Here is a 22502-nt window from a genome sequence, read left to right as displayed (position 1 = left end):
TTAATTCAGTCTGCTCTTTACTTAAAGGCACCTGGAATCCCTTTGCCTTTATTGGAATCTCTCTTTCAGAATACTGTATCTTTCTTGTTTCATTAGTACCTTTCAAAGATAGCTCCCTCCAAACCATGTGCTGCTGAGTGACTGTCTGCTTTCCCCTGTGTTCTGATTTACAAGCTGCTCTATCTCCTTTTTAAAATGTTAGCGCCAGGAGGTGGAGCCCATCCTTTCAAAATAGACTACCCCTACCCCTTGAATATTCTCTACATTTTTCAGAATCTGGCCTAAAATCCAAGTCAATTAGGGTACACCTCAGTGCAGCTGGCAATTATGATCAGCAAGTAGAAGTCAATTCCATCTCTGTACAGTCTAGTTGTCAATTTTATGCCAGGCTTTTGTGGTAAATTTTGAATGGAAGTATTGAGGCTTCTACCCTTAGCAGAATTTAAAACCAGGGAATCCTGCCTTGATAAAATATCCCACTTCCACTTCTATTTCCCTACCCTTTCTGCCTTGAGACAAAAAGTTTACTTTCAGAGGTGTGTTCGAATCTACCACAGAAATTTATTAACCATTAATTCATGCAGCACATCATGCATAAATAAACCAGTCAGTTTATTGTAAAAATATTTTCTTTATTTCACAGATAAAGAAAGGCATGAATAAATATCTCTAAATGACTAAGAAGCACTTTTATGTTCAAATCTTAACTTTACCAGAGTATATCCTACAATCAATGCAAGAGCCATTAATAAGGAAATTGAAATTATTAATATCAGATAAATGTCTATTAATGTCATCTTTTTAGAAATTAATACATTTCTAATACATCTGCCAATGTAGAAACAATAGCAATTTAAAGGTTCTCATATACTTGAATAAAAGATTATATTTACCAATTATCTGAAGCACCCCGCTTGTGTCTCTCTCAATCACGTGCGAAGAAAGTCTAAGTAGCACCTCTCCTTCCCTTCTAACTGCTCTCAGTTTTATACACTTAAGACCCTTTGATCCAGGGTAGCTGCTACACTTCCATCAACACATCTATATTTTAGCCTTTGAAGAACATCTTTCTAGGGACCTTGACTAGGGTTCAATCAATTTTTCATATCAGAACAGTAAAATATAGGATTTATTCTTATTCTGTTTATAGCTTCGCCCATTTTTGATTTTTAATTGGATTTCTTTTGTAGTTCTAAGAGAAAATCTTTTTCACTCCCTTCTGTCACAAGAGTCACGCTTAATTTATTGGCCATCTGTTTTTAGGATGGTCAATCATGACACCTGCGTTAGGATGCTCAATGTCATAAAATGCAGGTGTTTTCTTACTTGAGATAAGAGAAAGTGGTAAACAACTGTACTCTCAAAGTCTGAAAGTGGGATAAAGGTGAAATCTTGAGGTCTTAAGTAGGGTAAAGGTGAAAGCTATGTGCTGGAGCTTTTTCAGCACAGCCATGACTGATGTCATGGCTTTTAAAAGTAAAGGCTTATGGGTATTAAATGCTAACATGTTTCTTTATGGCTAATTGATTACTGACTTCACTAAATATAAGTAATTATCAATAAAGCACAAAATATTAAGATATTTTCTGACACCCCCCCATGGAGTCAGTAAAACAAATACTAGACATAGCTAGATACATATAAATCAGTAAGGCGCTAATAAGCCTGGGGGAAAATAATCACACAATAAACTTCATATAATGAGTTGTGTCAGTGCTCAACATTGCATAGATACAAGTGAAAATCAAATGTAATAATACAAGTGTAATAAAAATTGGTTACATTACCAAATTGATTATAAAGAGATATGAGTTGACAAATCTGAGTTTGTTTCTAATAATAACCAGATATAAAGAATTTCACAATATTTCCTTATCGGAAATAGAGAACATTCATACCCAGGGAATGTAAATTTTAAATTTGAAGCTGCTCATCCAGTCAAGTAAGATGAGGGTTCATAATTAAAATAATTTCTATGGGTCAGAAATCTGTGATGTGTCATCACTGATTCCATCATGTGTAGGGATCTGTGGGCATTAAATGCCTATTATACTTACCAATTGATGAGCTACGATCCTGAAATGGCAAGGTGCATTTTGAATAAGACACATACCAGTCCAGTCAATAATAGACAGTTATTCACAGTTCTCAGTAGATCCAGCCGGATCAGACGTTTCAGATATCTGTGAAGTCAGTCTGACTAATTATAGATATTGGAATCTGTTTGCTCGCCTTCCACTGCTGGTCTAGTCGGAGCAGAATCTTGAGTAGGATTTGGTTGCTGATGTTGGAGAATGACTGATTGATCATCCTCAGAGGAGAGAGCTGCATTCAGCCAAAGCACAAAGTCTTGTCCTTCATCTGTTAGAGAATTAGCCGGAGCAAGGTGCATTGGATCCAATTCTTCATCCGTCGCAAAAGACTGTGGACTAGGTACTGGAAACCAATTCGAGCTTAACCCCGGGCTGGAGGCTCTTGAATTTCCATCTGAAGCAACAGGATTGGCATTTGATAGGCCATGTCCATATCCTAATTGATATTCTGCCAAAGAGTAGATATTGAAGTAGCAGGGCACAAGTTCCCAGGGAGCACACTGACAAATGTGAGCACTCAAGGTTCTTCGTAGTGCTTCACGAACAGATGCCAGTCTTCTTGGCCAAGTCCAGCAATAGGAATATTGTGGGAACTTAAATAAAATATCACAGTTTTTATGCAGATAATAAGGTGCACATGTATCAGGATTGTTTTCTGAATACATCCAGCTTCCATAATCAGCATACTCATTTATGAGATCAGGTCCCTCATCGCATTCTTCCTAGGATTAGCTGGAATATGTATCTTTGAGTTTACACCTGCCATTTCTGGTTCGCTGCTCTTCGTTCTAATTTCTCCTAAGACAGAAGAAAAGAACACCAATTATTACTACGATTCCCAAGATTAATGGGAATAAATTGATCCCTAAGTCATGAAGGAGTCCACCTGCCCCTTCCATTATGGTTTTAACTACACCAACAGCTGTTTTAACTATTCCACCCACTAATCCAGAAAAAGCACGACCCAGGGCATTTGAAAATACCTCTGGCTTCAGTAGCTCGTCTAGGATCAGCTCCCATTCACTAGCTGTTAGTTCTATCATTCTCAGATGCTGTAAAAACTCATCCTCTGACATTAACCAAAGTGAAGACAAATTTCTTAATAATACATTTACATTTAAAACATGAGTCAATAACATTTTTAACTCAGTGAATTGTACTGGTTTAAATTCCATGTACTTTATTGTTTCAGTTAACCGGGCACTAAGTGTAGGATAAAATTCCCACGGTCCACACTTAATGACAGATAGTGCAGTAACTAAATACAATATTCCCGGTTGAAACCCACACTGTGCTTTGTTTGACCGAAGGATATAAGATCCATTGGGTAATTTCAAAAAAACTTCTACTAGAGGACCGGGATTCGGTTCTAGAGGACAATCAGCTTCTCCCTCTAGTGTGAGGCAAGTATTAGAGACCTGCACCAGGGAATTACACACAGTTACAGGAACTTTGTGACAACCTTGTGCTATGATCCAGTGATAACCAGCATTATTAATACACAAGTGGGTTGGTTCAAAGATTTTAATTGTTTTAATCCAGGTGTTGCTTCCATTTGAGCTTTCCAAGAACTGACCAAAGTTCTGGATTTCCCAGCAACGTTTATAGACCTGAGTAGTGATTGGGAGAAAGATACGTCTGACCCCTTGTACTAGGGTTGAACCTAAGGTTGCCCATAGTTCTTTTCCCATTTCATGTTTGCTGACCTGCAAAATAACTTGTGAAGCCTCAACATGGGCATACTGAATTTGCTCAGCTGTGAGGTTTATTTCCTCTAATATTTTTCCCAATTGAAGGTCTCCCCATTTGGGTTTTGGGGAAGTAAGACCATCAATAAAGTGAGTAAGCTGTTCTATTCTTGCTAGAACCTGTATTTTCTCATCAGTTGTGGATATGGCATCAATCCCTAACTGTAAGGTTTGAGCTAAGTAATCCCTTAATTGAAAAATACCTGCTCTTAGCTGATATTCATTGGATTGAATACCTTTTATAGCAGTTTTAATTCTATCATTAAGATTAAGGAATGTTTTTTGAACCTCCTGTTTCAAAGCATTCCTGCGCTTTCTGTTGGCTGTTCTCATCACCCAAGCGGGCAAGGGAAATGAGTCATTCAGCCATTTTGTCTGTACAATTAAATCTAACACAGAAGTAACCTGAGTGTCATTTAACCCCTCAGCTAAACCCCTGATACAGGCAGCGGTCAAAGACCGACCTAGCACAGGTGCTTTTTGAAAAAAATTAGCCTCCTGAGTAAAGAAGGGTCCCCATACCCTATTAGAAAACCTTTTATTACAAAGATTAACCTGATATTGCCAACTAGGGCAACAAAAGCAATTCGTCTGGGTGGACGAGGAACGGGTACAAAAGAATGGATTATTCCCGCACGCATTATTCCACAAAGATAAATTATAAAAAGAAATTCCACGCCAATGTGTAAAAGAGACAGGCAATTCATCACAAAAGACATGATAATGTGTACTATTTAAAAACAGAATTTCATAAGGTAGTCTACAAACATAAGACAGAGAGTTATTAATTTATTGTTTTATGTTAATTTATAGTTTGTAATTTTGTTAACTTATTGTTCAATTACTTAATTCTGTCCTATCTTCCGACATCCATGTTTTTACTCTCCCTGTTTTAATGTAACTTCTCTTTTCCACTTATACGTTAATTGATTTTTCCCCTTGTTCTAATGTAAACCGGTACGATAAGACCTGGTCTTGAGTGTCGGTATAGTAAAAGAAGTTAAATAAATAAAAATAAATAAATAATCATTGGAAGGGGGAATCCTGTATCCTCTCCCCCCCATGTGGAATAATTAGCGTAAGAAAGTGTTACCTCAGGAAAGATGTCCATCCAGGAGAAAATGAGACCTTTAATCAAACCTGAAAATTCATAATTAGAGCCAGACAAGGAGTCCTCCAGAGGCACCTTCGAAAGGGGATTGATGCAGGCACAAGATCCATTATGAAAACAAGGACGAAGGGCAAACAGCCGCTGGAACTGTTCAGAAGCACCAATATGTGGTTGAGAGCAGTGCTGCAGTTTCCAGGATGGAGTTTCAAGGATCCCAGTAAGATTGACACTCACTGCTCTGAAACCCAGGAACAAGTTCTGATATCTAATCGAACAGAACTCTGCACGGAAGCCATCAAGAGGAGATTCCGAAGTGATGGAAGAAAGCTGCAGGGAGGAACGCTCCAGCTGCAGAAACAGAGCAACAAGTCTGGACTCTAGACCCGCAGGCAGGGACTCCGGAGAGATGCCTTGCCAAACCTGGTGAGTGTAAAACCTGAAAGGAACATCAATATGCAATAAAACAGGATCTTGCACCAGCCAGCCATGGTATGGAACAAGAATAACACCAGAAGGCAAAGGCACTGCCAGAAGAGACAAAGGCTCAGAAGGGGAGCGCTTACTGACATGTGAGTGAGAATAACGGAGCTCCTGTGAAGCTGCGGGAGAAAAGGTGGAATGCAGCTGAGTATTAGATAAGAGATAAAATAGTGAGATAGGAGATGCAATAATTAAAAGCACCCAGCAAGCAATAACATACTTACAATAAGGTCTGTAAAAAAGAAACACAGCATGCAAAAAGGTACTGATTGGGGAACAAACCATACAGCATGCAAGCAAAAGCTTCTGCTGAAAGCGAGTTAAACATGGAGGACGCTCAGATGCGGGACTAGCTACACTGAGAACGACCTGGTCTTCCTGCTCCGGGGTAGGCACAGCCATGTCACTGCTGAGAATGACATCAATTGCTGGAGCAGTGGGAGCGCTGGGCAGCGGTAGATCCTCCTGACCCATTGGCATCAGCGGAAACTGCGGATGCAGCAGAGGCTGGGGGTTGAACCGAGGCTCTGGTACCGGAAAACCCCAATGTCTCGGATACCAACTTGACATCTCTAATGGACACAACTTTCCTATTCTTTGGATCCTCAGAGTCAGAAAGCAACAGTCCCGAGTCACCTAGAAGTTCTGTAACAATAAAGGGATTAGACCAGTATGGTTCTAAAGAGCCACGAACATGCGTTTTGCTCAAAACTACGGAACCAATCTGAAAAGGATTTGGACTCCGAGAGGCCTCGTCAGAAGTAACCATAGCATCTGAGGAGGCCATATTTTCAAGCATAGAGAACCCAAAGAGAGACATAGCGGGAGCTTCATGATTGGCAGTTATGGTACTATTAATCCGGATTTGGATCTCAGGAAGATGAAGGTACCAATTACTGGGGTTAGATTGCAAGGCAAAAATTTGCAGACTACGCTTAACCTCACCATTAATCCTTTCAACCATTCCATTAGATTCTGGACGATGTGGGTAGGAGAATCGATGAGTAACGCTATGATCAGCACAAAAGGTCTCAACCTCAGCATTTTTAAAGGCTGGACCGCCGTCGGTGCAAAGAAACTGAAAAGGCAAAATACCAAATACAATAGCCAGACGGTTAACAGTTACAATAGCAGTAATGCGTTTCTGTGCAAAGAGAAACACAAAGCCAGTAAAGGAATCAAGTACAACCAAAATATGTCTGTAACCACGGGAAGAAGTAAGGGGACCAACATGATCCATATAGACCACCTGCCCTGGTCTAATTCCCCGTGGAAGTATCCCCTCAACATAAGGGTGTCCAGTTCGTTTGGGATTTGTGCGCTGACAATCCAAACAGTCACTGACCATTTTCTTTGCCTGACTTCTAGTCAAAACCCCATCTGAATGCTGGCACAAAGTAGCCGCATTCAAATGTAAGGAGCCATGCCTAGCAAGACGTGCCCTTACAGTTATTTCTTGCTGAGAGGCAGCCAATTTAGCTGCTTCATCTGCCAAAGAATTGTAACGCGAGTACCAGCCCACGGTCTGGTGAGCAGGTACATGTAAGACAAGCACCTGCACAGTAAGTTTCTGTGAAATAGAAAATATTAATCTCCAGTGAGCTCTGTGTGCAATAGGCTTGCCTGTAACATCTAAAAAGTCACTGTGTTCCCACACTTTCATATGTGAATTAAACCCAGACACTACATATGTAGAATCAGAACAAACCATAACAGATCTTTCAGGATCCAAATTGGGCGTTTGCTCAATATGTGTCAAAGCCTTTTGAAAGGCAATCAGCTCCGCCTGCTGTGAACTCATATCACCTAATTGCCAAGTATGTGTGGCAAAGACCTTCCACTGACCCCTTTTATTAGGAGTTAAAATAACATTAGCTGCACCAGCAAAAAATGCAGTAAGATAGTCACCCGAGGGCGTAGCAGAACCATCAGTAAAAATTACCAATTGAACCTTCTGATAAATAGGAGGAAGGAGCCTATCCTGCTCAGTTGTTAAGCAAAGATCCTCACAAGTTAAAACAATGTCAGAATCAGCCAAACCATTCTGATAATGGAATTGCACATCGTCTCTATATTGATCAGCACGCCATTGCACCCAGCGTGTGGAGAGAGCCCTACTCTCTGGGAGGGAATGGCGAGTGACAGCCTGTAACTGGGGAATCCCAGTATAACAATGAATAATCTTACCCTGAGCAAGAGCAGAGACTTTAGACAGGCAATATCTGACAGCCGTCAGTGTACGCTCCACAATATTAAATTTCCTCTCAGGCTGAGAGAAAGTATGTGTAATATAACATATGGGCTGAGATTCAGCATGGTTACTGATTGTAGCCAAGAAATGAGAGTCAGAAACCTGCAACGTGACATCTAAATCTTTAGAAGATTTACGGTGCGCCAAAGGGGCTGAAACCTTGACAGCCTCTTGCAGCGCTCTCAAACATTCAGAATGAACAGTAGACCAATCTCGTGCCACAACGGCATCTCCTTTAAGCAAATCATACAAGGGGGCTGCTAATGAGGCAAAACTAGGAACAGTTTTACGTGCAAAATTAAGTGTCCCCATGATTACTTGCAATTGGCGAGATGTCTTAGGCACCGGGAAGGATATAATCTTTTCTTGGAGGGTGGGGGCAAGGCTAGCACCTGCCACCCCGATTAAAAATCCCAGAAACTTAACTTCCTCAAAACCAATTCTGGCTTTGGCAAAATTAACTACAAAGCCTTCCTCACCCAGTACCTGTATTAGTTTAACAACAGAATCCCAAAGCACATCCAGCTTATCAGAAGCCAGATATATATCATCAACATAAGGAACAGCATTACCAATGTTATGTCGTTGAAGGAGTTCCTCAACGGCAGCAGAGAATAAAACAGGGGAATTTTTAAAACCCTGAGGGAGCCTGGTATACTGATACTGCTTACCCCTGAATGTGAATGCAGTGACAGGGGAAGTGCTAATCGGAATACTCCAAAAACCATTAGCTAGATCCAAGGTGGCTTTCCACCTAGGACGTGGCAAATTATCAATTGTAGATGCAGGATTCAACGTCTGAGCCACAACTGTCTCAGAAGAGGCGTTAAGTACTCTATAGTCAATGACCATACGAGTACTCCCATTTGGTTTGGGCACAGGAAGGAGGGGTGAATTAAATTCAGAATATTCCTCAATTAAAACACCCTGAGTAAGTTTCTGAGAAATAATAATATTTAAATCATTGAAGAATTTCTTATGGACAGGATACTGTTTTTGAGGACTGAAAGGCTTATTTAAAACTATCTCTATCGGCTTAGGGGTCTGCACTAAACCAGTGTGGGTATGATAGAGCTGAACGACCCCCAACTGAAGCCATTCAGTAAACAAATTCTGCAGCTCAGCCTCTCCAATGATGGATTTGAGCTGAGGAGAAATTGAAGCTTTTACAGCCTCAAAGCCATAAAGGGGGTCTTCTAACATCATAGAAGGCAAAACAGGCACAGCAGCCTGTGTGAAATAAATTGCAAAAGGATCCTCCTCATCAAATAAACAGGCCACTTTTATGGTTCGGGACCCTTTGAAGTAAGGGGAAAAGATTTCTACAGTTGCTAAGGGAGCTTGAGAATGCTTCCCTGCAAACATAGTAATTGTGACATTTTCATTTAAATACTGAATAGTATCCCATTCTCTAGTCAGGATATTAATTGTAGTACCTGAGTCCATCATGCCCACAAATAGATCACCCTGCTCCTTATTCTGGATCCACAGGGGGTTTAGACGTGGAGCCAGCATTGCCATGGAAAGTGGCTCGCTTCACAGGCTTTTTGTGAGAAGAAGGGGGAGGGCGGTCTGCCTTAGTTACAGCTCCGGACACCGCTGGAGGTTTCTCAGGAGCTGGAAAGCGGGCAGGAGGGGTCCCTCGATTATCCCTCACAGGATAGCGTGGAACCCACCCAGTATTAGAGGGATTTCGTGGAGGGGGGGGTGTATAATCCTGTCTAGAATTCCCAAACCCCCTATTGTCCCTCTGATTTCTATCCTGGGAAGAAGGATTCCTGAAATTAAAACTCACCCGTCTGGAAGTTTTCTCAGGCTGAGTGTGCTGGATCTCTCTGCCCCTTTCCCTCTGTCTGTCAGACCCCGGCTGCGCCTGTTTAAGTGGCTTAGAAGGGATTAATGGACGACCAGCCGCCTCGAAGACTTGCTGGATAATGAATGGGAACTGCTCATGTCGATCTGCCGGGGCTAATGCACTTAAACGATTACTAAGATCAATACGAATAGAGGTATCAGGCATGACGTCTTTTAAAATCTCCCATACTTGATCAAAATTACTCATAGTAACCAGCATGCCAAGAGAATATGCAGCTGAAATACCAAACTTTTGTAAAATATGACGCAGCACTTCACCGAGATTTGTGATTAACGGTTTCCCAAAGATAGAACGATAGGTCCATCCGTAATAAGTGCCCCAGCTATCGCAGAATGAGGGGGGAGGAACCAAATTCTGTGGCATCAGAGTAGAAATAATATAATGTCTGGTACGAGAATTACAGGCACCAGTGACAGCTTCAAGCGCGACTAGTCTAGTGGCCAGATGTTCAGGTATCAGATTAACATCAGCTGGAAGCGTCCCCAAAGCCCGCCTTACTCTATCTGCTTTTCGATCAATCTCACTACGGGCTCCGAATTCCACAGGCGTCCCCAAAGGAAACGAGTTTTGTCCGTAATGATCTCTGAGCGTTTGAAAGCAGTGCAATAGGGCATTGTAAAACGCATTCTTTTTCCCCGCCGGAATTTGATCCACAGGCGGGGCATCAAAGGACAAAATAGCATCAAGAGGCGGACGCGGTTCAGTGAACGCCAAGCCTCCTCTTTTTTCAGAAACCGGAATTACCGGATTCTCCACAAATAAGCATTTACCAAGTGAAAAGGACATCTGACAATCAGGGAGAGCAAAAGGAACAAAATCCTCTTCTGCTCTTCTATTTAGCCCCTGGTGTCTGCCCTGTGCAGTAAGAGCTTTTAAACGACAAATGTCAACATGAAAGCACGGTGACGAGTCACTGGCCACTTGTAAATGCAGGACAAAGGACTGATTTTCCCTGATATGATTGGCTTCAACCCACTTACGGAACGTTGCTTCTTGAGAAGCTCTAATTCTATAAGGGTCAGCCATTGCAACCAATTACAAAAACTGCTGCAAAAGGCAAAATTACAAAGACTGGAAAATAATATTTAATTCTACAGGAGATTTAAATCACGTTGGGCGCCATGTGGTAAATTTTGAATGGAAGTATTGAGGCTTCTACCCTTAGCATAATTTAAAACCAGGGAATCCTGCCTTGATAAAATATCCCACTTCCACTTCTATTTCCCTACCCTTTCTGCCTTGAGACAAAAAGTTTACTTTCAGAGGTGTGTTCGAATCTACCACAGAAATTTATTAACCATTAATTCATGCAGCACATCATGCATAAATAAACCAGTCAGTTTATTGTAAAAATATTTTCTTTATTTCACAGATAAAGAAAGGCATGAATAAATATCTCTAAATGACTAAGAAACACTTTTATGTTCAAATCTTAACTTTACCAGAGTATATCCTACAATCAATGCAAGAGCCATTAATAAGGAAATTGAAATTATTAATATCAGATAAATGTCTATTAATGTCATCTTTTTAGAAATTAATACATTTCTAATACATCTGCCAATGTAGAAACAATAGCAATTTAAAGGTTCTCATATACTTGAATAAAAGATTATATTTACCAATTATCTGAAGCACCCCGCTTGTGTCTCTCTCAATCACGTGCGAAGAAAGTCTAAGTAGCACCTCTCCTTCCCTTCTAACTGCTCTCAGTTTTATACACTTAAGACCCTTTGATCCAGGGTAGCTGCTACACTTCCATCAACACATCTATATTTTAGCCTTTGAAGAACATCTTTCTAGGGACCTTGACTAGGGTTCAATCAATTTTTCATATCAGAACAGTAAAATATAGGATTTATTCTTATTCTGTTTATAGCTTCGCCCATTTTTGATTTTTAATTGGATTTCTTTTGTAGTTCTAAGAGAAAATCTTTTTCACTCCCTTCTGTCACAAGAGTCACGCTTAATTTATTGGCCATCTGTTTTTAGGATGGTCAATCATGACACCTGCGTTAGGATGCTCAATGTCATAAAATGCAGGTGTTTTCTTACTTGAGATAAGAGAAAGTGGTAAACAACTGTACTCTCAAAGTCTGAAAGTGGGATAAAGGTGAAATCTTGAGGTCTTAAGTAGGGTAAAGGTGAAAGCTATGTGCTGGAGCTTTTTCAGCACAGCCATGACTGATGTCATGGCTTTTAAAAGTAAAGGCTTATGGGTATTAAATGCTAACATGTTTCTTTATGGCTAATTGATTACTGACTTCACTAAATATAAGTAATTATCAATAAAGCACAAAATATTAAGATATTTTCTGACACTTTCTCCAGCTGAAGCCTCTCATCAGACTATCTGCTGTGTCCTGAGTCCTCAACATAGTGCTGCTCAAAGATCCTTTTGAGCCACTGAACTCGTTAGCTCAAGTCCCTGACCTAGCAGGTCATGTTTTTGGTGGCAGTCGACAGAGTCTGTAAGCTCCCAGGCCCTAGTAACTTCATCGTAATAGGGTGGTTGCACGCACGCATGCCACATTCCTGCCCAAGGTAGTATTTGATTTTCACCTTAACTATAGGGAAATTAATTTGCAAAGGCATTGCCATGGGTAAAATAGTGCCTTACTTGGGGACGTGGTCTATTACAAAAGTGCCTGCCCAATATGTAGGTAAATTTACTCTCACACATCCTGTATGCACGTTAGTTCACCTGGACTGAGCAGAGGCATTCCTTGGAGTGGAATTGGGGAGGAGTTTGGATTTCAAAAGTATGCAGATACATTGTTTCAGAAATTTCCTGCATACAAATTATCAGGTGCAATAGGATGCAGGCAGTTTAAAAATTGATGTAACTTATGCACGTATTTCCCAACTTCCTTACTTGAGCTGTTAAAAATTACCCCCTCTGTCGGTCTACCAACATACTGTTTCCAGGCCACATATTTACAAAGGTGAACAAGTCTTGGTAAAGAGCTCTGGCTTTCTGCCTGGAGCAGACCAAAGCCTTTAGAAGGTCCACTCATGGAATTGTTCTGTCCATTCATGGATTGGATCCCCTTCTGTTATGGCCTTACAGGCCTGACTCTAGAAGGGCATAGCAAGGCTATGGCAGTGTCAGTGGCGCATTTACGGTCAGCCTCCATTGAGTAGATTTGCAAGGCTGTAATATGGAGTTCATGCCACTCGTGGACATCCCATTACTGTTTAGATGGCAGTAAATTTGATCAGTCTTCCAGAGTCTGTTTCGGGGGTGGAATCCAACGACATCCTCTCTAGGGTCCTTTATATTATTTTGGGTTGCTTGTCCTAAAACAAAAAGAATTGCAAAAAGTGGAAAAGGGCCTCGTCCACCAAAAAAAAAACAAAAAACCAACTTTTCCCACCTGTTGGCAGTATTGCTGTTTTTGTATCCCCTTTTTTTGGAAGGCCATCCTTAGCTAGGGATGGCTATGTGTGTGACTGCTTATCCTCAGAGAAAGCAGAGGTGCTTACCTGTGAAGGTTTTTTCTGAGGATAGCAGAATAACCAGCCTCACGTATCCATCCTTCTCCCATTATGGTATTCTCCATGAGCTCTTAGGTAAGACTGTGGGGGGGCGGGGTTTCTGTGCAGTAACGACGACTGAGAGGAAATTCCCACTTCTTCTCTGAAAAGCCTTCTAGACTTTTGTACGGCATTCCAGGAATGCTGTCCATATCGGCAGTGCTGGATGACATCAGCCCACATATGTGGCTGCTTATCCTGCCATCCTCAGAGAACAACTTCTACAGGTAAGCAATTCTGCTTTCCCCTCTCATGGAGTAACCTTCTTCTTCTTAGGCTTTCCTCGACGAGCTTCACGAGACGGGGCAGCTGCATTCTATGTCCACCTGGATGGAGCTGTATCCATCTGTCAGCACCGACACTCGATTCGCTAATATGCTTGGGCAGCCGGGTAAAGAGCGGCTTTAGCTCCTCCCCCTTCTCCCCCTCTCTAGTAACCTTCTCCCTCCTGTCCTCCTCTCTCACTGTTTGCACTGCTTTATTTGCATTGCTTTACTAGTTTGATGCAGGCCTGTGAGGGGGCCATTGAATCTTTAGCCTTTGTTTCACTTGCAGGCTCCACGCCACTTGACCTATTTAAATTCTATGTGGAGGATCTGAAGGCACGTTTCCATGATGAGAAGAAGATTGTTAAAGATATTTTAAAGGTGAGGTGAAGCTTCTTTTCAGTAGGCCAGGACTCCTTTTCTGATTTTGCTTATAACATTAGTTTTATGTCATCAAAATATCTGTTACCATTGCGCAACAAAGTAACACATGTTGAGACAGGGCAGGGAGATGGCAGCGTTTCGGAGTGCCTGATGTAACGGAATTGTGGGCTACCTTTCGTAGGATCGCAGCTTCAGCGTGGAGGTGAACACAACCTTTGAGGACTTTGCTCACATCATCAGCTTTGACAAGAGAGCGGCCACACTGGATGCAGGAAACATTAAACTGACCTTTAACAGTGTGAGTATGGCTCAGGGTAACATGGCAGACAAAACAGCCATGGCAACCACTGACACTGTCGCAGATTGTAGAGAATTCCCAGAGGCTGAGAGTGATGCCAGACTTGGCTTGCAGTGCAGTGTAACGGTCACACTGAAGACTAGCATCACCAGCCAATCCCCATTTCTGATGGTCAGCCTGAGTCCTTCCTGCATGTACCTCCCCTGCATGCTTGGACTTGTAGTTCCCTGTATGTACCAGGATCAGTCCAGACTGCTGTTGGGTTATGCCACCCTTCCAACAGATGGAGTCAGAGAAACAAACTAAAAGGACAACCTATATATAACCTGGTGTGCTGCCTGCAATCCTTCAGTATATCTCTGACCCCAGCAGATGAAAGAGAGCATAACCTGTGGTCTTGATCCTTGCCAAATTATTCGCTATCTGGGGTAACAGGTTTGATTTTGGGGGGATCTTCCTTTGACTTGATCAATTTCTTAAAAAAAACAACAAACAAACAACAATTAATTAAATAAAGTTAAAAAAAAAAAATCTTGTCAGCAACTGATGAGTGTCCTGCAGGCAGGCATGGCAGGGCAATGCCCTAAGGCCAGTTTTTCCCGGGGTTAGTGCTGCTGCCCGGTGAGTTGGGGGGAATATTAATCGGTGGGCCGATCACTCTCCCCCCCCCCCCTTATTCCCAGAGACGATTTCTTCCTCTGGAAGGTGCTGGTTTTTTCATGCAGGGAAGTTAATTTCTTTACTCCTACCGGCTGACTGCAATCGACATTACTTAATTGCTTCTGTCAGCTGTTGGTTTCAGCACTTGCCTGCCGTCTCTCCCGGGCCTCCGGATGGGGTGGAATTATTCACCCGGCTGCCTTCTTTCTTTCGCGTGTTTGACATGCCACGTGGTTCCTGCTGTGGGGCTTGTGGGGAGCCGGCGTCTTGGCTCTCACGCGATGGTCTCTGCTCCCGGTGTATTCCTGGGGGTGAGGGACCTTCGCGGAGGCCGCATTCGGAGCGGGGGGGAGCTTTGCTGCAATTGCGTGGCTTGGAGAGCGATTCGGTGGCTCGCAGGCAGAGGCCTGCCTCCTCCCCGCGTGACTTGGGAGCGGCGGTCATTTTGCCTGCTCCAATATCACATGCAGGGCCAGACTTAGAGGGGGAAGATCTCCCCCCACTATCACTGCTGGATTTGAGCCCCCAGTGACCCCGCGTTTGGCAGCTAAACACAGACCCTCCCTCTGCTTTACCTCCGGGGGGGGGGGGGGCCTTAAAGCGACAGCACCCATTTTCGTCGCAATTTATGTTACTCCTCCATAAAGCATATCTGGAAGCGGAGGCTGACTGGGACGTGCAGGATTCGGCTCCTGCAAAGCAATTCAGACATGTTGCGGACCTGGGGAGTACTGGATCTAGGATTTCTTCCTCGGTGCCATTTGCGGGGTTTCCCGGACCCTCCATTCCTTTAAATCCAGTGCAGCAAGACCCCCCACATTGGACGTAGGCGATGATGTGGATAGTACCAGCCCTCTAGAGGGAGACGATCCACAGGTGCTCCGCCTGTTCCGTAGGGAGGAACTGGATCAGTTAATTCCACATGTTCTTCAGGAGCTGGAGATCCCGGCTCCGCAGGCAGTGTCTGATTCCTCACCGGGAGATGCAGTATTATCGGGGCTCCATAACCCTCCTTGGACCTTTCCTTTTTATCCGAAGCTTTTTCAAATTCTGTCCCGGGAATGGGATGCGCCTGAAGCCACCTTGCGAGTGGAAAAGCTTTATCCGTTACCAAGTGAGACCTAGGAGCTTCTTAAGCTTCTGAAGGTGGACTCGGCGGTCACAGCCATAGCTAAACATACCACAATTCTCTTCACGGGAGGAGCGGCCCTTAAGGATTTACAGGATAGGAAGCTGGAAATTTTGCTCAAGCGGATTTTTTAGGTATCCACATTGGGAGTCCGTGTCGCCGTCTGTAGCAGCCTTATGCAAAGGGCTACCCTCCGCTGGGTACAACAGCTGCTCACTTCCCAAGAACTCCCGCCAGAAGAGGCGGAGCAGGCAAACCGCATGGAATCAGTGGTCGCCTATACGGCGGATGCCCTATACGACCTTCTCCGTACCTCTGCCCATACTATGTCTTTGGCAGTTTCCGCGAGGAGGCTACTAGACATTCCTTCACCTCGGCAAGCACGATTAGATATCACAAGAAAAAGGGCCTTTTCAGTAGCAGGTCCCACCCTTTGGAACGCATTACCAGATTCACTAAGATCACTATCCAATCCAATTCACTTTAAGAAATCCTTAAAAACTCATTTATTCCAGATTGCTTTCAAAATTATTTCAAACAAACATTAACCACTTTACTCACCACACAACCTTCTATTTCTTTCATTTTTTCTTTTCATATACCGTAATAATCTATAAGATGGCACTTGTTTCGATTTGTTATGTTTAATTTGATGAGTTTTAATAATTTATGAACTTTGTTTTTGTATTTTTTATTTTATTATAAGATTTTTTGTAATTTTTAATTGTTACTTTTATTTTATGATTTATATCCTTGTACACCATTTTGACTAAACCTTGTTTGTAAAAGCGGTATAGAAACATTTTTAAATAAATAAATAAATACTGTGGCTCCGCAATTGGTCGGCTGATGCCTCGTCTAAGTCTCAGTTAGGTTCCTTTCCTTTCAAGGGGAAACTGTTGTTTGGTGACGATCTTGAGCAACTAGTTAAGGCCTTAGGGGATAACAAGGTTTACAAACTACCTGAGGATAAGCCAAGATCGTTCCAAGGGCAACATTGCTTCCGTTCTGGCAGGGGTGCTTCCTTTGCCCCTTGGGAACCAGCAGGATGGTCACAGGCATCTGCTCATTCCTTTCGTGGCAGACGGCCTCCCCACAGTGGCTCCTCTCAGGGTTTCACCGCCAACAAAGCTCCGCAATGAAGATAAGCCGGCCTATTCCTCCATCCCAAAAAAAATAAAATAAAATAAATAAATAAATAAATAAATGGACTCTGAGACATTCAGGTTAAAGCACCGTCCTTAAGTTTTTAACTTGTACACTCTATGGTAAAATTTCTTTTACCGGCCTGTCTTCTTTCCAGCTTGTTGCAAGCTTCCAAGTTCTCTCCCCCTGTTGATTGTAACTTTGACTTATTCCTACTTATTGTTATCTTTCGTTTACGTGAATTTGTTACTCTAGTTTTTTCCCTTTTTTTTCCCTTTGTTAAATTGTAAACCAATCCGATATGGTAATTTACTATGAAGGTCGGTATAAAAAACTGTTAAATAAATAAAATAAATAAATCCCGAAGATAGGGGGATGACTCTCCCGGTTTCGCGAGGAATGGGTTAAAATCACGTCGGACCAATGGGTACTAGATATTATAAATCACGATTATGCTTTGGATTTTACTTGGCCTCTTCGGGATTTGTTCCTTGTGTCTCCTGGCGGGGCGCCAGCAAAAAGTCAGGTGAATCTTCAAACTCTGTCTCGGTTGAAGGCTCTGGGAGCAATTGTCCCGGTTCCACCACACGAATGTCGGACTGGTCGGTACTCCATCTACTTCGTAGTTCCCAAGAAGGAAGGCTCATTCCGCCCTATCTTGGATCTAAAGGAGGTCAACAAGGTTTTGCGAGTCCCTCGGTTTCGTATGGAGACGTTGAGGTCCGTCATAGCGGCCGTGCACAGAGGCGAATTTTTGGCCTCTTTGGATCTGACGGAAGCTTACCTTCATATAGGAATTCAAGAGCACCATCAGAGGTTCCTGAGGTTCATGGTGCTGGGAGAGCACTACCAGTTTTGCGATCTTCCGTTCGGACTAGCGACAGCTCCCCGAGTATTCACCAAGGTGACGATAGTGGTCGCGGCCTGCCTCCAACGAGAGGGGATCCTAGTACACCCATATCTGGACGACTGACTCATTCGGGCAAAATCAGCGGAACTTTGCAAGGAGGCGGTTCAGTCGGTTATACGCCGTCTACACTCGCTCGGCTGGGAAGTCAATTATGCCAAGAGCCCGCTGGTCCCATCTCAAATCTTGGCGTTTCTGGGAGCTCATTTCGACACATCGGCGGGCAAGATCTTCCCGCTTCGGTTGAGAATGGAGAAGCTTATGATTCAAGTTCGCCGTCTAATGACCCTCCCTTTGCCCATGGCATGGGATTATTTACAGGTTCTTGGTTCTAATGTATCTACCCTGGAGATGGTTCCTTGGGCTTTTGCTCATATGAGACCCTTACAAAGGGCATTGCTTTCCCTTTGGGATCCCAGGTCGGAAGAGTTCCACCTACCTTTACCATTACTGGAGACCGCTCGAGCCAGCCTGGATTGGTGGCTGGTATCGGACCATTTGCTTCGGGGTGTGGACCTCAAGAATCCGCAGTGGCTAATTGAAACAACGGATGCCAGCCTCTCCGGATGAGGGGCGGTCTGTCAATCATGAACAGAGCAGGGTCTGTTGACACCTCTGCAGGCCAAGTGGTCTATCAATCGGTTGGAAACCAGAGCAGTTCGCCTAGCGCTGCGTCATTTTCTTCCGTTAGTTTGGCAGCGGGCGGTACGGATCCTCTCCGACAACGCGACCACCGTGGCTTACATAAACCGACAAGGAGGAACAAAGAGTCGGCCGGTAGCCTCCGAGGCAGACCAGCTAATGTCCTGGGCGGAACATCATCTGGCCCGAATAGCGGCATCTCACATAGTCGGAGTAGACAACGTCCAGGCGGATTTTCTCAGTCATCAACGACTAGATCCCGGAGAGTGGGAATTGTCCGAGGAGGCGATGCAGCTCGTGGTGCGCTGTTGGGGGACACCTCGGCTGGACCTGATGGCGACCCGTCTGAACGCAAAAGCAGCTCTGTTTTTCAGTTGCAGAAGGGAGCACGGATCGGAAGGGGTAGATGCCCTGGTCCTCCCTTGGCCTCCCGACATTCTCCTCTACGTGTTTCCTCCGTGGCCATTGGTGGGAAAGGTGTTAAGGTGCATAGAATCTCACCAGGGTCCGGTCATACTTGTAGCTCCGGAGTGGCTGAGAAGGCCGTGGTTTGCAGACCTGATCAACCTCGCGATCGAGGGCCCCCTACATCTGGGTCACCTACCAAATTTACTGAGACAAGGTCCCATATTTTTCGATCAGGTGGCTTGCTTTTGTCTTGCGGCTTGGCTTATGAACGGAGGCAATTAAGAAAGAAAGGCTATCCGGAGGCAGTGATTTCCACTTTACTTTGAGTGCAAAAGACTTCTACTTCCCTCTCCTATATTTGGGTTTGGAAAGTGTTTGATTCTTGGTGTGGCGGGTTGAAGATGTCCCCCGTGGAAGGCCTCTGTAGTTCACATCCTTGCCTTTTTGCAGGAAGGCTTAAAGAAAGGTTTGGCGTACAGTTCGCTCCGGGTCCAGATGTCGGCATTAGGATGTTTGAGAGGTAAGGTTGATGGTTCTACTATAGTGGGCCATCCAGATGTAGTCCGTTTTTTGAGGGGAGCCAAACAATTGAGACCTCCAGTACGCGCGATATGTCCCTCATGGAGTTTGAATTTGATTCTCTGTGGGCTTTGCAGTTCTCCTTTTGAGCCTCTCAAACGGGCAACCTTGAAAGATTTAACACTCAAGATGGTTTTTCTAGTGGCTATTTGTTCGGCTAGATGGATCACCGAGCTTCAAGCGTTGTCGTGCAGAGAGCCGTTCTTACGGATTTCAGACTCGGGGGTTTTGCTTCGAACGGTACCCTCTTTTTTTGCCAAAGGTGGTTTCAGCTTTTCACGTCAACCAGACAGTTCAGTTGCCGGCCTTTACAGGAGTGGATCGGGATTCTCCTCAGTACCAGGATCTGCGGAGATTGGATGTTTGTCGTATTCTTCTACGGTATGTAATAATAGCCAGCACAAAACTACACCTAGTGGATCCACAGCCAGCACAGATGACATCATACCTGTGTGAAAACAAAACTAACTTGGTCTGAATTCCTGGAAATGACTACAGAGGTTTCTGCCCATAGTAACAGAGCACCTACACATGCTAAAATTTATTAATTGGCTATGAGATAATGGGTGGGCAAATGCAGACACCTGTTGATTGGCTGAAGGTGACCCTATATAATGCTTTGCACAGACAGTTGAGCCCTGAGCAGGGTCTGGGCATGCACCATTTGCTTTGTAATGCTTGCTGCTCCTGGAGAAACCACGCCTTTCTCCATAAATAAACTTCTCACTTTGATTAGATTCTTAGAGCTGGTCTTATTAATCTGAGGTTCATATTCATTTGGCGCCCGAACAGGGACCCCGGGAGAGTCTTAGCGCCCCTCTTCCTGGGGATCTTCTGTTCCAGTAGGTGTGCGGCGGCTACCTCTCCTTCTGACTTCACACCAATCACTTTTCCTTCCTCCATCACTATCTCATCCACAGGCTTGTTCAGCATGTAGGTCCCACCATTTTTCATTTTCATTTTCATTTATTAAATTTATTAATCGCCTACCACAGGGAGGCCTAGGCGATTTACAGCATTAACATACATAATAAAAACATAAAAAATAACAAATACAATAACACCTGAATTACATATGTTTCACAGAAACAGAAATAGTCAATGTCATGTAAATAAAATGAATAATCGATCACCCAAAGCATGTAACAGAATCCTCACATCTGTAGGAATATTTATTCTGCTGGCAGCACTCTAGAATATGTTGTATGCATGCTGGAGAAGATGCTCTTTCAATAACTGTCTGAATTTTTTTGCATCATCCAAAGACCTGAGCTCAAATGGAATGAGATTCCATTGTGTTGGCGCAGCAATGGAAAAAGAGGTCTCACGAGTACTATATAAGTGAGCTTGTTGAACAGAAGGAACTTCTAGCAGATTCAATTGAGAAGAACTTAAGCATCTTACTGGTTTATAAATGCGTAAAAGGGCATTTAGCCAGTAAGAGGAATCTGAAGTTAACAACTTAAAAACAACCATAGCTATTTTGTAAGTAATGCGTTCAGTTATTGGTAGCCAATTCAGATTGTATAGAACTGGAGAAATATGATCACAACGCTTCGAATGAGATACTAAACGCGCAGCCGAATTAAGTAATAATTGTAACGAATGTAGTGTCGTTTTAGGAAGGCCAATGACCAAACTGTTACAATAATCTAAGTGAGGAAAGATGATTGCACGAGTTACAATCAGGAAATCTCGTTCAAATAGCAATTGCCTTAACCATAGATAGCACTCAGCCTGGCAAAGCCCTGTGGGAACTCCCCCAGCCCATAGAGGGGGTACAGGTAGGGGCTCTTTCCGTATCTCGCTAGGGACTCACTGTACAGCTTGATGCGTTTGATGGTCTCCAGGCAAGGCTGGTCCAGATAATCATCGGTGCGATAGAGTGCCAAAGCGTGGCCGGTGAAGTTTGACATCCTGCCCCAGGTCGAACTTCTTGTAGACGTCCCTCATGGTGGTTGTGGCGGGGTCCACCCCCTCAAAGGTCTTGGGGTCATCCTCAGCAAAATTTGCTACATAGACCAGAAACCTCCAGAAGCGTCACTTCTCAAACATGCCCATGGTACTTGGAGGTGACAAATCCTTTTCGATTATCTGACAATCTGTTTGTCTTATGGAGCGGTCCAAAGAAGGGGTGTAAGACTTCTAAGACTACCATTGATTGCATGCTGGTTGAAGGAGGCTATTGCCTCGGCTTACATATGCCATGGGAAGCAAGTACCAGATGGCCTTAAAGCGCATTCCATCAGGTCACAAGCGGCCTCCTGGGCAGAAAGCCAATGTGTGTCACCTCAAGAGATTTGCAGGGCAGCCACTTGGAAATCTTTGCACACATTTGCTAAACATTACCGTTTGGACGTCAGGGATCCACAAGCGGATACTTTTGGTGGCAGTGTCCTTTTGGCTGGGCTCTCTGGGTCCCACCCATCTTAGGGCAGCTTGGGTACATCCCAGCAGTCTGGACTGATGCTGGTACATACAGGGAAAGAAAAATTGGTTCTTACCTGCTAATTTTCGTTCCTGTAGTACCAAGGATCAGTCCAGACGCCCGCCCATGGGTATTTGAGAGTCCGCTCGGCTGATCGTATTTTCTCTTTGCAGAATTTTTCGCACATTATGTACCGGCACTTCGCCGTGGTTGTTTTATGTCACGGGTTTTCTCTTTTTTCTGGCTTTTTCGAAGTTACGGTTTGGATTGATCTAGTTAATGGTTATTAAATTTACTTCATTCTGCTTTGATATTCATTATACCGAAGGATTGCAGGTAGCACACCAGGTTATATAGGGGATCAGTCAGTCTGGACTGATCCTTGGTACTACAGGAACGAAAATTAGCAGGTAAGAACCAATTTTCCTTTGTGTTTTTGTTAGGGAACGCATGGCCTTAAGTCCATGCATGCGGTGGGGTAAACCAGGTGTAGACTAGGCTGACTAGCAGAAATGGAGTCAGTTGGAAACCCTGCTAGAGACGCCCGACTCCTATTGTT

General features: G+C 43.6%; 1 protein-coding gene across 6 annotated transcripts in view; it reads left to right on the top strand.

The window, feature by feature from the left end:
• The window catches only part of LOC115087389 (pre-mRNA-processing factor 40 homolog B-like), a 205569-nt gene that overhangs the window by 124657 nt on the left and 58410 nt on the right, over positions 1–22502 (top strand). For 4 of the 6 annotated variants that reach the window (XR_003855511.1, XM_029594515.1, XM_029594513.1 and 1 more), the window contains exons 18-20: positions 13373–13487; positions 13634–13743; positions 13928–14044. Coding sequence is in view for 5 of the 6 variants with exons in the window: in XM_029594515.1 (XP_029450375.1) it covers positions 13373–13487; positions 13634–13743; positions 13928–14044 (342 nt within the window). In the remaining variant the exon portion in view is untranslated. The remainder of the gene's footprint in view (positions 1–13372; positions 13488–13633; positions 13744–13927; positions 14045–22502) is intronic. The other 2 variants (XM_029594517.1, XM_029594516.1) reach the window with 1 other exon arrangement.

The sequence above is a fragment of the Rhinatrema bivittatum genome, chromosome 3, assembly GCF_901001135.1.
Source record: "Rhinatrema bivittatum chromosome 3, aRhiBiv1.1, whole genome shotgun sequence".
NCBI classification, from domain to species: Eukaryota; Metazoa; Chordata; class Amphibia; order Gymnophiona; family Rhinatrematidae; genus Rhinatrema; species Rhinatrema bivittatum.
Note: the sequence above shows the minus strand (reverse complement) of the source record. Positions and strands in the feature narration are given on the sequence as shown.